We start from the raw sequence: 15,968 nt of genomic DNA, 5'->3' as shown, positions 1-15,968 counted from the left end.
CCACATATCTGACAGAGGACTAATACCTAGAATATATAGAGAACTCTCAAAATGCAACAGTAAAACAGCAAACAACCCAATTAAAAAATGAACAAAAGCCATGAACAGATATTTCAGAGGATATACAGATAGCAAATAAGCACATGAAAAGATGTTTAATATTACTAGCCATTAGAGAAAAGCAGATTAAAACCACAGTGAGATATCTCTACACACTTCACAGAATGGCTCAAAAAATAGTGACAAAACCATATGCTGGTGAGGATGTGGAGAGACCGGATCCCTCATGTGACGTTGGTAGGAATATAAAGTGGTACCAACTGGAAAAGAGTTAGGCTATTCCTTTAAAAGAAAAAAAACTAAACATGCAGCTACCATATGACCCAGAAATTGCACTCCTTGGTATTTATCCCAGAGAAATAAAAACTTATGTTCACACAAAAACCTGTACATGAAAACAAACAAACAAACAAACCTGTACATGAATGTTCATAGCAGCTCTATTTGTAATGGCCCCAAACTGGAAATAACCCAGATGCCCTTCCATGGGTGAATGGTAAACAAGCTGTGGTAATCCCTACTATGGAATACTGGTCAGCAGTAAAAGGGAGCCAACTACTGATACACAGAACCTGGGTGAATTGCCACAGAAGTATGTCAGGTGAAAAACACCAATCCCAAAATGTTACATACTGTATAATTTCATTTATATAACATTCTTAAAATGACAAAATTATTGAGACAAAGAACAGTTTAGTGGTTGCCAGAGATTAGGAAAGGGGTGGGGCAGGAGGAAGAGGGTGTCCCTATAAAAGGACCTCATGAGGCACCCTTGTGGGGATGGAAATGTTCTGCACCTGTCGGTATCTTGGTTGTGATATGGTACTATAGTTTTGCAAGACGTTACCACTGAGGGAATCTGGATAAATGATGCACAGGATCTGTCTTATTTCTTACAACTACTTGTAAATCTATAATGATCTCAAAATAAAAAGTTTAATTAAAAATGCATATAATAATATGTATAAATGAATCACTTTGCTATGCACCTGAAACACTGTAAATCAACTATACTTCAAATTTTTTAAAAGTTTTTAAAAAGTGCATATAATAGCAAAGAGCTGAGAAGAGTCAAGACTCTCGAAGAAAATGAAAACTATAAGTGAAGGTGTAGAGCTATATGAGCTGAGGATTATTGTTGGAAAACAGTTTGGCATAAGATTAAACATATACTTAATTCTATACCTCAGTTTATTTACTCAAAACACAGCTTGCAAAAATTTCTCACAGGTGTATCAGGAGGCACATAAAGAATGTTCACAACAGCATTATTTGTAGTAGCAGAAGGAAAACTGGGTACATTTTCCAGTGTTAATTTCCTTGTTTTACTAATGTACTATGGCTATGTAAGATGTTATCATTGTGAATCTAAAAGTATTTTACATTTTTAAACTGGACACATTTTACTGAAAATGATTTTAAAATTGGAGCAAACAATGGAATACAAAATTGCAGTGAAAATGAAAGGACTGCTGTTATACGCATCAACAGATGAATCTTAGGAACATGACGTAAGAAAAATGTAAGTCATAGGAGAAAAACACGTCATTTGATACCTTAGATAAAGTTCAAACGATGCAAACAAAAGGAGATATTGTAGAAGGACACATCCAAATGTGATAAACTCAACGAAAAGGCAGCTGGGGTTCTGCATTTCTGTGTTGGGGAGGGAGGGAGCAGCAGGGGTGCAGTGGAGGGAAACAACAGACGCCTCAGAATATTGTGATGTTTGATTGCTCCAGCTGGGTGGAGGGTGAATGGGCATTCCTAATGACAGGTTTTCTTTACAACTTATATATACATCGTTAGCCTCAATAGGAAGCTTTACATAATTTTCAAAAATGGAACACAAGGATGCCATGTGGAAGAAACTTGTTCCAGTGGGATTGCCAAACTGAGTGTCACAGTGGCCACATTTCACATTTTGTTTTCCCCACCTGGAGAAAGCCTGTCTGCTCTAGGGCAGGTTAAGAACAAGACCCCAAATAAGGAGAGATGAGCAATGACAAAAGATGGGGAAGGAGAGGGATGTGGAGCCAACTCTGATCCCATAGCCTGATGACCACATTCTGTGAGCAATGCCACTGTCTGCTCCCGCTACCTGAGCCAGCCCACGTCGCTGTACCTAAGTAGCTGGAGTCGGGCTTTTGTCATTTGAACTGGAAGAATTGGACAGAGTCCCACAAGGCATCCTGGCCCACAGTCAGCTGGGGCTGGTAAGCATGTAAGTTGACTCAGAGGCTTAGAGGTGCCCAGAGGGGCCCGTGCCCCACCCCTCCCTCCCCTATGGCCCCACTGCCTCATGTATGGACCAGATGGTCAGGGAAGGCACAGGACTTGCGCAGGCTTACCGATAGATGGTACAATTTCTGTCACACTTCGTCTTCCCACAGATGATTTCCTCAGGATGTGACAAGAGTGTGTGGGAAGACAGCACCAGATGTTACGAAAAGGTGTGGGTAGGAGGAAGGGTGCCCCGCTGGGTGCCTCCCCTGCCCCTCCCATGGAGGGACCACTCATAGAGGCAGGAAGGGCTGCAGCTTGGGAGGCTTGTCTCCTTCTAGGGCATCCTTCAGCCCCATGCTGGATGCAGCCTCCTGAGAGAGCAAAACCCCAGAGCAGAAGTGGGGTGGGAGTTTGAAATGTGGCCCCGTGCCTGATGCCAGGCATCATAGGGGAGATATCCCAGGGTGATGCCCTACAGTCTATGGGGCTCCAAACCAAAGGCCATTCTGAGAAGTGGAACAGTTGTTTGTTTGTTTTTTTCCCAGTGGGAAAAGGATGAATTTTTTAGTTTTTAAATTTATTTTTATTTAGAAAATTTTTTATTGAATGAAAGATTCTTTAAATCCTACAGTGCTTTACAATTTTCAAAAGTTTCACACATATGATTTCATATAATCCCATAATAACCTTTTTCTTTCTCCTACCCCTATATTGCCCCTTCCCCTTCCCTCTCCCCACTGGTAACCACAGTTTGTTCTCTGTATCTGTGAGTCTACTTCTTTTTTGCTCTATTTACTAGTTTGTTATAGTTTTTACTTGCCACATATAATATCATACAGTATTTATCTTTCTCTGTCTGACGTATTTCACTTAGCATAATGCCCTCCAAGTCCATCCATGTTGCTGCACACGGCAAAATTTCATTCTTTTTTATGGCTGAGTAGTATTCCATCTATATCTATATCTATCTATCTATCTATCTATCTATCTATCTATCTATCTATACACCACATCTTCTTTGTCTTTATCTGTTGATGAACACTTACGTTGCTTCCAATTGTAAATAATGCTCCTATGCACATTGGGGTGCATATATCTTTTTGAATTATTATTTTTTGGATATATAACCAGGAGTGGAATTGCTGCATCATCTGGCAGTTCTATTTTTAGTTTTTTGAGGAACCTCCATACTGTTTTCCACAGTGGCTGCACCACTTTACATTCCCACCAAGAGTGTACAAGGGTTCCCTTTTCTCCACACCCTTGTCAACATTTGTTATCTTTGGACTTTTTGATTATAGACATTCTGACTGGTGTGAGATAATATCTCATTGTGGTTTTGATTTGCATTTTCCTGATGATTAGTAATACTGAGCACCTTTTCATGAGCCTGTTGGCCATCTGCATTTCCTCTTTGGAAAAATGTCTATTCAGTTTTTCTGCCCATTTTTTAATTTGGTTGTTTTGTTTTTTTGATGTTGAGTTGTATGAGCTCTTTAAATACTTTGAATTTTAACCCCTTATCAGTCATATCATTTGCAGACATTTCTCCCATTTAGTAGGTTGTCCTTTCATTTTGTCAATGGTTTATTTTGCTGTGCAAAAGCTTTTAAGCTTAACTAGGTCCCATTTGTTTATGTTTGCTTTTGTTACCTTTGCTTTAGGAGATGGATCCAAAAAAAAAACATTTCTGCAATTTATGTCAAAGAGTGTTCTGCCTATGTTTTCCTCTAAGAGTCTTATAGTACCTGGTTTTACATTTAGGTCTTTAATCCATTTTGAGTCTATTTTTGTATATGGTGTTAGAGAATGTTCTAACTTCATTCTTTTACACATAGCTGTTCAGTATTCCTAGTGCCATTTATTGAAAAGAACAAGACAACAATGTCCACTCTCACCTTTTTTATTCAGCATAGTTTTTGAAGTCCTAGCCACAGCAATCAGAGAAAAAAAAGATATAAAAGGAATCCAAATTGGAAAGAAAGAAGTAAAACTGTCACTGTTAGCAGATGAAATGATACTATCCATAGAAAATCCTAAAGATGCCACCAGAAAACTACTAGAACTCATCAATAAATTTGGTACAGTTGTAGGTTACAAAATTAATATACGGAAATCTATTGCATTTCTATACACTACCCGCGAACTATCAAACAGAGAAATTAAGGAAACAATCCCATTTACCATCACATCAAAAAGAATAAAATACCCACGAATAAACCTACCTAAGGATGTTAAAGACCTGTACTCAGAAAACTATAAGACACTGATTAAAGAAATTGAACATGATGGAAACAGATGGAAAGATATATCGTGTTCTTGCATTAGAAGAATTAATATTGTCAAAATGACCATACTATCCAAGTCAATCTACATATTCAATGCAATCCCTACCAAAATACCAATGGCATTTTTCACAGAACCAGAACAAATAATTTCACATTTTGTATGGAAACACAAAGGACCCCAAATAGCCAAAAAAATCTTGAGAAAGAAGTACAGAGTTGGAGGAATCATGCTCCCTGGCTTCAGACTATATTACAAAGCCACAGTAATCAAAACAGTATGGCACTGGCACAAAAATCAGACACATAGGTCAGTGGAAGAGAATATAGAACCCAGAAATAAATCCACACACTTATGGTCAATTAACATATGAGAAACGAGGCAAAAACATACAATGGGGAAAAGACAATCTCTTCAATAAGTGGAACAGTTGTTCTGATTTGCGTTCTAGACATTCATTCAAACTTTCAACAACTATTTCCTAAGCTCTGAGCTAGGTCCTTGGGATTCAGTAGTGGAGCCTCAACTGCTGATTTCATGGAACTCACTCTCTGGTTTTTAATAAGCAATGAGAGAAAGAGAGACTCTAAGTAAACAAACCATGGAGCCAGACAGGGAGACATCCCAAGCAAGCCATGTAAGTCACAAAGAGGTCAACAAATGTCCTCTGGAAATCTCCAGAGATGAAGGCTGCTTCTCACTTTTCTCTCTGTATGAAATACACATATACACATGCAACTTGTTCCTAAACATTTGGGTTATAATCCCAAATAAATGTTCATTGAACAGTCCTAAAAGCATAGACCACGTGGTGGCAGCACGGTAGAGGCAGCTTTGCAAAACCTCAAAGCTAGCATTAGCCAGAATGCTAGGACTGGGTTGGGAGTGCTTCTAACACCTGGCACCTGCTCCTTGTTCTCACCCACTCACAACTTACTCTGTGTGCCTTAAAAGGTCGGATGAATACAGAGGCAAATGGGAGGTCTCCCTCCTGTGCTCCAGGAGCTCATTGTCCAGATACACCTAATTGCCAGGGCAAGGAGCGGCATTGTCAACACGGAGGCCCCAGGGTCCAGGGATCCAGGGCACCGTTCTGGAGATGGAGGTGCTGACATTCAGGGCCTCATTGTTCCTTCTCTCCCACGGGGCATTAGGTTTAGGATAAAATGATCCTTAGGAGCGGTTGGTTTGAGGGAGGTACGCCTTTTACTGGTGCTTCCTCTCTCACTGGGCATGTCTGTGGGGACACCTATGACCTCACAGATTGTGCCCAAGAGGAGGGATCTGGGTCTAGAGAGGGTAGGGAGGGCAAGAGACGCACAAGATGACAGTAGAGCCTGCCTGAGCACACACGGTCCACCACACCCTGGCTCATTCTCCACTCCTTTCCTTTCCACCCTCTAGGATGGCCAGGTTGAGTGTGCATTGGTGTTGCAGGAGGTGGAGGAAGGGACTAGCATCTACGTTTAAAGACCAGAAACGAATATCCCCTGATAATTTTACGTCATTTTCTGGATTCAAAGGAGGGGTAGAGTGGGGAAGACAGACGTAGAGGGGCAGTGAGATAGGGCTCGATTCGGGGATCTCTCTGAGGCACGGCGAGGCGGTTCTCTCCCCCGCCGGGTGCGGGCTCCGGGTGGGTGGACTGGCGCCCCCCAGCCCCGCAGGCCCCGAATGACATCAGAGGCTGGGGAGCGCGCAGAGCGCAGGCGCGGGCGGAGAAGAGAGGCAGGAGGGGGGCCGACCAGTGCGGCTTGGGAGAGCGCTCCTCCGCCCTGCGCGCAGTCCCTGCGCCCCGCTCAGCCCGCGCCTAGCTGTTCGCGCCGCGCCTCGGGCGTCCAGAGCGCGCCCCTCGCACCGCATCAAGCGCCGCCCGCGGCAGCCCAGCCCCAGCCTTCCTCCTCCTCCTCTTCTTTCTCCTCCTCCTTCTCCTCCGCCGCCGGACACGCAGCCGCAGGCCGGGGCCGGGACGCAGCTGGGGAGTCAGGGACGCGCGCAGCCAGCCCTTCCCCCTCCGGCTCCCGCACCGCCGGCCGCCTCCCCTCGCCCTCCTCCTCTCCCCTCCCTGCTCCTTCGCTTCTCCTCCTCCTCCTCCTCTCCCAGCCCAGGCTGCCAGCACCATGTCCGCAGGGGGAGATTTTGGGAACCCACTGAGAAAATTCAAGTTGGTGTTCTTGGGGGAGCAGAGTGGTAAGTACCCCGCTTATTCTCTTGGCTTGGCGTCGAGTCGAACCCCCGCCAAATCATCCACCCGTTTGGGACCCCGGCCCCGGCTCGAAAAGGCCCCTCGGTGCCTGGGTAGAGGGGAGGTTTGGGGATGAGAAGTCGGGGCCGGCTCGGGCGGGGCCGGGCAGGGGAGGGCCCAAGGGTAAGGGCCGAGGAGACGCTGGGGCCGGAGGTGGGGGTGAGGGTGGGATCTGGGGTGGGGGCTCGGGGTGCGGGTGCAGGTGCGGCGCGGCGGGGAGGCCGGAGGGCGGCGGCTCGCTCAGCGGCGCCGGCCGAGGCGTGAAGGCTCCGGGCTCGCTGGCTCGCTCGCACTGCGGCACCGGCTGCGGGCGACCGCGCAGGTGGCGGGGCGCCGGTGAGGGTCGCGGGGAGGACGGCGCCCCTCTTTGGAGAACGAGACGGGACTGGCGTCTGGCCGCTCCCCACCCCGCGGCACCGGAGGGGTTCCCTGGGGCCCCTGCCCGGAACCGTAATTACGGGCACGTCCAGACCCCAGGGCAGACGGCCGCGGGCGGGGGGAGACCCACAGATGTCTCCTCTGAAAAGAGCGGGTGCAGGTCGTGGGGGAACAGGGCGCCTACCTCCCCTGGCTTACGTCCGACTGGGCACAGAAGGTTCTAGACCCGCTGCCCTTCGCCAGTGTGTATTAGCCCCTATGGGGCTCAGGGATCTGGGCGATGACAGCAAGGGTTCCCCAGTGCGAGGCAGATTTGGGGGATGGTACGGGGCGCCTCACACCAAGAGCCGTGACGCCCGGGGCTGGGCAGAGAAAGGACCAGGCGACACGCCCTGCCTGGCTTCCCAGCACCCCTCCCGAGAGCGTTGGCGGTGGATTCTTCCCACCCCCCAGCTCACCGCCCTTCTTGGGGGAGGGGAGGTCACCGTGGCAGCGGGCCAGGGGCCGGGGAGAGGGGTAGACAAATGGCTTACGTACTGCCCAGCAGCCTCCCCAGGGAAAGCATCTCTGAAATGCAGGTTAGTCCCGAGGTGGGAAGACCAGGTTGAGGAGCATGGACCCTGTGACACTTGTAGGAAGGAGTGGTTTTTCAGAGCATCCCTCCAGAGGCCTCTCACCTGGGGCTGCAGGGAGACCAGCTGGGCCCTGACCAGCTCTGCTGTGGGAGAAGGCCGTCTCTGGGAGCAGGACCAGCAGCTCTAGCTCAACAGACCAGTCCCGTTCACCTGGCTTGGTGCCTGTCTATACAAGGGGCCAAGACACACACAACCTTGGGAGGCCCTGGTGGGCTCCGGGAGCAGTGCTGCTGTGATGCCTGTGCCTATGGGTTGTGGAGGTCACACACCTGCCTGCTGCTTCTGCTCATTACAGCTCAGAGAAGGGTGTCAAAAGGTGGTCGAGTTCTGACATGGGTTTTGGGGCCAGGCTGGGCGTTTAAGAACAAAATCAACTCAGGCAGCCAGCCCTGTGTCCTGGACTCTGAGTTTCTGATCTTAGTAGATTCCAGTTTCACAAAACTAACTTTTCCTTGTGCCTAAAGGGATTTGGGGGGTGGGGGTGGTCTTCACATCCCAGTGCTAGTGTTAGCGGGCCTAGAGCCCTGGGAGTTGAATTCTTAGCTGTGTTCCCTTGAGCAGATTTCAAAGCCTCTCTGAGCCTTAGTTTCTGTCTCTGTAAGATGGTTGCCTAAGGGCAGTTCTCTTACCCCTTCATGTTTCCTCAGTGTCTCCCAAAGGGCCTGGACCATGGGAGGTTCCCAACAAACACTTGTTTATTCCAAGTCTGAACATGCTTCAGCAAAGGACCAGGGGTTTGATGAGGAGAATGGTGTGTTTGAGGTAAAACTTTGGGCTCCCACGGAATCTCTGATGGGCTGAGGCCCCTACTGAGCCCTGCAAACCCCCTTTGCCCCTAAAATCACAGAAATGAGACCTGAAGGCCTCAGAGAGTGAGCCCCCACCTCTCCAGCATGTTTATATGGGAAGTTCCAGCCCCAGGGATGGGGTGTCGACCCAGAGTCCTATTGTGAGTTGTTAACCCTTCTCGGACTGGAACCACATCTCCTGTTCCCAGTCACTAACATGCCGTTGGGAAATAAGGTGACCTTGAATTGGGGAAGCCAAGAATTGGGGCGCTTTCCTGATAGGGGGTTAGGGTTGCCATACTCTGGCCAGGCTTGTGGCTATGTTGGGTGACCTGGTGGAGATACCGGGCTAGTTGGTTGGGAGCTTGCTTTCTGGGCCCTTTGAACATGGTCATTAGGGAAAAAGGCACTGCCATCAGTGCCACTGGCTATTAGCCACTCTGGTCCCTTCTGGCAGGGAGCCCTAGGACCCTGAAAGGCCTCCTCCCACTTTGTTGTGTCATTAGTGGGTTGTTTACCTTCAATTTTACAGAGCTTTTGGGGTCCCTGAGTTAGGCAGGAGACATGGGCATCTCTGAGCCTGGTGGGACAGAGGAATTGCCACCGCAGCCATGGCTTCCATCTTGCCCACATGCACTTTTACACGTGTTGGTCCTTTGTGCCCGCATCCTCTACAGCCTGTGTGGTGGAGGGAATTCTGAGTTCCCACTGAATTCTGGCCATCACCTCCACCCTGGGTCTCCCTCCCTGTGTGACCTTGGAGGTACCTCCCCTTCTGTACTCAGGGAACTTGGGTCAGCTGAGCACAGCAGGGACTTCTAGAACAGCATGGGCTGGCCTGTATGAGCTGAGTCCCCTGGAAAGGAGCCAGGGGAAGGAGATGGCCTTCTCCTGTTCCCTGTGCCTGGCTTACTGGTAGCATCTCTCTAGGCCAGTGGGCGAGGACAGCTGGATCCCAGAGAGGAGTGCCCGGCCTGGAGCCCAGTGATGAGGAGGGTGCCCAGGACCAGATAATCCCAGGGGCATCGGGCCTTCAGAGATTCCAGGGATCTGGTTTGGGTGGGAAGCCTTGAGGAGCCAATCTGGAGAGAATACCTCTAGCCCATGAGAGAGTACCACCTCCTAGCAGCTGAATGATTGCCTTACTGTGGAGCATGGAATACAGGCTGGCCAGTATCAGCCTGGCAGGGGGAGGGATTGTGGAGAGGTTGCTGTGGACCCAGGATGAAGGATTTCCTTGCAGTGTGGAGGCTGTGCAATCCTGCTGGGGCTCAGATGGCTCTCTGGGCCTGCTGGCCGTGCCCTTGTGCTGATGGCAATGGAGGGTGAAAGAGGGGGTGATGCACACCAGTCCCGACTTGGGCACTTGGTGGCATCCAGAGAAGGCAGGCATGAGCAGATATCTGAGGAAGGAGCTCGACCTGGGGGACACAGCCCTCCTCCTGAGTTCTGATGGCGTTCTGTGGGGCTCCAGCTTCACGCGGGGCTTCTCCGAGTGTGTGTGGCAGGGAGGGGGAAGTGGGCTGTGTCTGCTGCACTCTGGCCTCTGCTCACCTCCCTTCCCTGAGACTCCTCCAGCCGGAGCAGGAAGATTGATGGACACAAGTTTGGTCTCCTTCCCCAGGCTGAGGCCAGTAGGCCAGCTTCTCCCTGTGACCAGCCACCTTCCTGTCCTTCCCTGGCAGTTGTGTTGCTGGAGGTGCCATCCATGCCGAGCACGATGTGAGTGGCATCCCTGGACTCATGCAGCATAGTGACCCAGCAGGCAGCTTTGGTTGTTTTCTCATTTGTTCAACCATCCCTCTCTCCCTCCCCCATCCGCCTCTCTCACTTCCTCCTCCCAGCATCCGTTTATTCATTCAGTCAGATCTTTGAGTGTATCCCTGCCTCGTGGAACTTATAGTCCACTGGGGAGCACAGACATCTGCAGATATAATTACAGTAAAGGTCTGCGAGGGCCGTGACGAGGGAGGAACAGCTGCTGCAGAAGCACATAGCAGGGCGTCCTGCCCACCTATGGGGGCAGGTGTCAGAGGCGCCTTCTAAAGGCGTCAGAGGGAGAGACGCTTCTATAGGCAGCATGCTGGTGCTCCTTCTTTGGGCTGAGTGCGGGGAGTAGGTCTTGCAAGGGGCCCACCCTCTCCAGGGAGTTTTGCCTGCTCTTCTCCCTCCTGCATTGAGGAAGTGCTTGGGGTAGAGAGCAGGACAAGGGTGGAGAGCAGGACAAGGACAAGGAGAGCAGGACAAGTAGCAACTGCTGAGAGGGAAGGGCTGCCCCTCCACTTTCATCCCTGTCCTCACTGCCAGGAGGGTCCTGCCTGACCCCTGCCTCCCCGCAACCCACACTGCTGCAGCCCCACAGGGAGCCCACCGCTGGCTTGGTGGTTGTGCCTGAAGCCCATCCCAGAAGTGGACTCCTCCCAGATCTGCTGGCCCTGCTGTGCCCAGCCTAGCTGGGCACTCACCATGGTGGAGCTTTGTTTTTTTCTGAACATTTTTAGAAACAATCACATGCTGCCCCAAGACCTCTGTTGTCTTGGTTCCTCAGGATTTTAAAATGCTTATTAACTTCTTTTAGGTACAGAAACCCTAACTGAATTTTAAGCCCCTTAAGGGCAAATTTCAGCACCTTAAGGTGACTAGTCATCTTAGTCATCCTTCCCCCTTCTCCGCCTGCAGGAGTTTTGTGCTCATTAAATATCTCATTTGAAAATGATGAGAGATCTTTGCTGTGTGGGATTTGCTGATGGCCCATCAGTAGATTGAAAGCGACAGGAGTCAAGGCCGCTTTGGAATAGGATTCTTCATCCTGACACCTGCCGCTTTCTCAAGCCAGAGGATTTTTATCTGCAACACTTACAGAGTCCTTCATAGAGGATTGGCTCATTTAGCCTTGGTCACACCCACCTCACCGTTCATCTCACGGAAGCTGAATTTCTCAGGGCACCCCCATCCCCACCATCTCTGCAGAACTTTGAGAAGCAGCAAGGCCACCAGAGGTGGGGCGGAAGGGACACATCCAGACCCGGCAGAGCTCTCTTTGAGATCTGAAGTGAATCACCCAGTGTCTCTGTGCCTCAGCTTCTTGGTCCTGCTTTCTCTCTTCCCAATTTTTCTCCCTGCCTCAGTGGCTGGAATGAGAGAGGGAACCTTGGATGTCAGGTGCAGGCCCAGAACCTTTGCTTTATTTGTTTAAAGAACTGGGTGTGAGGTCAGACAGACAGACACCAAGATGAGAATTAACCTGTACTTGGTATAAGAGAAAAGTGGCACCCTCAGTGCTGATGATAGATGCTCGAGAACTCACCAGAAGACAAAAAAGAAACTGTGAGAACACGTTCTGGTGGTGCAGGTGTAATAGTAATTACCATCGTTTGCATGGTCTGATTATCATTATCATTTGCAGCCTCCAAATTATAATGAATACCATTAAAATATAACAAAATAACCTCATTGTCCTTTTGTTACTTATTAAATCCCTAAAATCAGCCCATGAATATTTATCCTTATAGGTGTTGCCTTGACATTGCAAGCTCGCCCAGGGCAGGCCTGAGGGTGGTACCATCTGTGTCCCATCCAGGCTGCAAAGTGTTCCTGTCCTCCCCAACCGTTCTTCCACTGTTGCAGAATGAATGAGCCTTTGAATGTGCAGGGCTTTCTGGTCTCAGTGTAAATCATTTAGAGAAACTGATGGATAGACCCGTTGGGGAGGGTGAGGAAAGGTTAGGTGGAACAGCAAAATTCATAATCATGGGGGGTGGACTACTGTACTGGGCATTTCCTCCACTGTCTGTGTATCTGTCTGTCATCCTTTTCCATTTCTCACCACAGAGAAGATGGGGGAGGTTGCCAGGGAGAAGTACTTGACGCACCCTGAGATGAGCAGCTTTTGTGAGAGCTCAAAAGACAGGCTGCCGGGAAATGGGGCTGCAGGCAGGGCTGGGCACTTAAGCCCTGAGGGGACCGCGATGATGAGGAAGCCAGTCTCTGCTTCCTGGAACAGGGCAGGAAAGGATGCAGATTCCTAACGCCTTGAGGACTCCTAAGAGAGCTTCTTTACTGAACTTGAAATTTCCAATTCCCTTTTTTATTTCAGTAACTTTGGCCCTGAACTAAGTGGGATCTTTTTTAAAAAGTAAATTTTCACTACCGTGAATATGTTATCGTTTTTAGTAAAATGATTTATTTTCAGTAGAAAAGCATATTTATCCTGGTCTCTTGGTAACAAGGCCGGTGGGAGCCTGAGTGACTCGGCCAGGTGCCTTCTGTTCCCCGGGGGGTGACATACCCAATGGACAGACCAGGGTTCGGGAGAAAGCAGATGATGCCTCACCCCTGAGGGCAGAATGGAGCCTTTACAGTAAAGGTTACCTCTATAAAATGCATTAAAAGAGTGGCAGCCTGGAGCCCCAGCAGGACGGGCGACGGAGGAAGACTTCATTTGGGTGAGCTCTGTGCTGGAGACCACAGCTTTCCTCCAGGGTCTGGGCAGTTGGGGAATGGGCTTGTTGCTTTAGTGGGGTTTCCCTCGAGAAAGGGGTTTCCAGTATTGGGATGACTGGCTCACCCATTTCCCCCTGTGGCTGGAGATGAGGTGAGGGCAGGTCACAGAGGCTGGCTCAGCCAGGTTCTAGCTGAGAACTCATTACTCAGAAGGGAAGAACCAGTCACACTGAGAAGCTGGTTCCTACCTTCTCTGGGGGTAGCCCTTCCTCTGGCCTCATTCTCCCTCCAGGCCTGGAGATATCAGGGCCCTGGAGACCCTGATTCTGTCTAGGGTCTGCCACCAGCTGGCCATGTGGTTGGATTAGCCCCAGCCCACCTTTCACTTTCTCGATGTGTCCCTGGAGGCTAGTGAACTTGGTGATCACTAGGGCCAGTGGAGCTCTAAGTGGTTCTATAATTCAGCACCAGCTTAGAGTATGACGCCAAGCCAGTAACACTCCCAGCCTGGGTACGGCACGGGTCAGAGGGGCTGCAGGGATGAATGCATGGGATCAGGGCCTCTGCCAACTGTTTCCCCTGGAACTGCCCTGGGCTCCAGTGCAGGGTCCTCTCCAGTCTGCCACCTCTTCTCTTGGCCAACATTCTAGGCCCACCTACCTGGGCCCAGCCTTACCTACTGTGCCCTCGGGGTGCTTTGGTTCATCCCTTCTGATGATGTGTTTGGCTCAGGTTGCCAGGCAACAGGGATGGAGCTGTTTTGCCCTTCCTGCCGACAGGCATTTATCTCATACAGAGGACAGCAGAATGGGTGACAGCTCCCAGGTACTCCTACTCCGGGACACTTCCTTCTGTAGCCAGGTGGGTGGGTGGTAAGTGGGGAGGGCTGGGAAGGGGCCAGAGCCAAGAGGGATATGCGGTGTCCCCAGTAGACCAGTCCCAGCTCCTACTCCAGCCCCAACACCAACGGCATCCTCTTGAGCCCTGGGCTTCCACCCCAGCCTGGCCCTCTCTGTCTGGGTGTTGGGATGTAACACCCAGACAGAGAGGGGCCTCAAAAATGAGGACCCCCGGTGCTCATTTCCCTCCAAGACAGTAGGGTCTTTATGACCTTGCTGGACTTCCAAGATGTGTCTAATACATCGATATGTGGCACATGCTAAATGCTCCAGTAAGAGGTAATTTTGTTGGTGAAATAGTGACGGCACCCCCCCTCCCCGCCTGCTCGTAGATGTATGAGGGGAGGAGAAGTAGGGGTGCAAGGTTTGGAGAATCACTGATGGACCGTTTTTGTGTAGTGAGCTGCAGGGCAGCGTTCTTGTGATCTGACAGGTAGAGCTGCTTATCACTTTTGTAGATGAGGGAAGTGAGGCTCTGAGAGGCGAAGACGTTTACACAGGGTGCGGGACCCAGAAGCTGCTACTGCTGAGCTGGGAAGGACCGCCGGGTCTCTGACTCACTGGCCGGCGTTCTCCCTGCTGCCTGGCCTGGCAGGGAGGGGGACAGACTCACCCTGACCCCCTGTGGCCCCACAGCTGCTCACAAGCAGAGCACCTCAAGTTCACTGCCACTGTCCTTCCCTGAGGACACGGCCCAGGGACTGCAGGCTGGAGGGTCTGCGGTGTTGTGAGTGGGACAGTTCTTGGACCTCAGCCAGTGGTGATGTGAGTATTAACTACACAAGCAAGGCTGCGGGTGTGGTCTGCTGGGGAATCAGGGGAGGCTTCCCGGAGGAGGTGGTGCACAGTGAGCAGGAATTCACTGGCAGGTGAGGGAGGCATCACGAGCAGAGTGCCCAGCTGTGCCAAGGCTGAGGGCTGTGATGGGCATGGGCCTTCTAGGGAATTGGGTATCCTTCACGTGGCTGGGCTCTGGTGTGGTTGGGGGAACGTGGTGGGAGGAGTTGCACCTGGGGAAGCAGGGTCAGGCCACACACAGGAGTCTGGGTCTTCCCTGCAGGCAGCTGGGACCCAATGGGGGGCGTCAACCAAGGAGGGACATGCTTATGGGTTAGAAGACAAGGCTATGGCCCACTTGCAGGCAGGAGATCCAGGTGGCCTGACCCAGGCCGGCTGGGAACATTCAGAGGATGGAATTTAGACGAGGCCTTGTGACAGGTATCAGCTTGAGCTTCCTTCCAGCCCTGAAGTTCACCTCTGCTGCGGATGTATATTTTCTTGATTCTTTCTCTGTTGACTGAGGACTCAGGAACAATGAAGGGTTGTAGAGGAGGGACTTTTGTCCTTCTCTGCAAGACCACACTGTCCTCAGATGTACCCAAACTGGCTGCCTTAAGCTCCTCTGCCCTTCCAGCCTCCACAGTGCCCTGGGTGCTCTGGGACTGCTGGCAGCCCTTCCAGACTCTTCCCGTCCACCAGCTGCTCAGGGCGGGTGTACACCTGGAGAGGAGCGGGCCGCTGGGTGTGTGAGCTCCTGCCTCCTGTGCAGCCTCCTGCCACTGCCTCCTTTGCTGGGCTTCTCTTCCAGCAGACACCTGACTCCCTTCCTGTGCTTTCTTCCATAGATTCCCTTGCTCTTCTCTGCCAGCTTCCAGCTTCCCAACCAGCTCAGGCGTCCCTGAGGACTTGAGGGAGGACTGTGTGGGGAAGAGCTTCCCTCCCCGCCTTGGAAACAGAAACCTAGTCTTAAGCTGGCTGTGCAAAAGGCAAAGGGTGGGAGCCAGGGAGCTGGCGTGGAGACAGGGGGCTGCCTTCCTGAACCCGGCCCCCACCCGCAGGCCCGCTCACGGTCTGATGGTCTGTCCTCAAGGCCTGAAACGCCACCCTCCAAAGCCCTGGTAACCTTTGTTCCCTGCCCCTCGTGTCTTCCGCCCATGGAGGTTACTGAGCCCCACCTGGGCATTCCTTTGCCAGTGTAGCTGGTAGGGGGAGAATACCCTAATTATGC

At 50.8% G+C, this 15,968-nt stretch overlaps 1 protein-coding gene across 1 annotated transcript in view; it reads left to right on the top strand.

Annotated features, from left to right (window-relative positions):
- The first annotated feature begins 6,480 nt into the window (after window positions 1–6,480).
- RAB6B (RAB6B, member RAS oncogene family) overlaps window positions 6,481–15,968 on the top strand; it is a 58,586-nt gene continuing 49,098 nt past the window's right edge. The window contains exon 1 of the mRNA XM_060011290.1: window positions 6,481–6,762. Coding sequence (XP_059867273.1) covers window positions 6,693–6,762 — 70 coding nt within the window. The 5' untranslated portion in view covers window positions 6,481–6,692. The remainder of the gene's footprint in view (window positions 6,763–15,968) is intronic.

Source organism: Delphinus delphis, chromosome 4 (genome assembly GCF_949987515.2).
Source record: "Delphinus delphis chromosome 4, mDelDel1.2, whole genome shotgun sequence".
Taxonomy (NCBI): domain Eukaryota; kingdom Metazoa; phylum Chordata; class Mammalia; order Artiodactyla; family Delphinidae; genus Delphinus; species Delphinus delphis.
The sequence above is the reverse complement of the archived record's forward strand: the minus strand, read 5'-3'. Positions and strand labels throughout refer to the sequence as shown.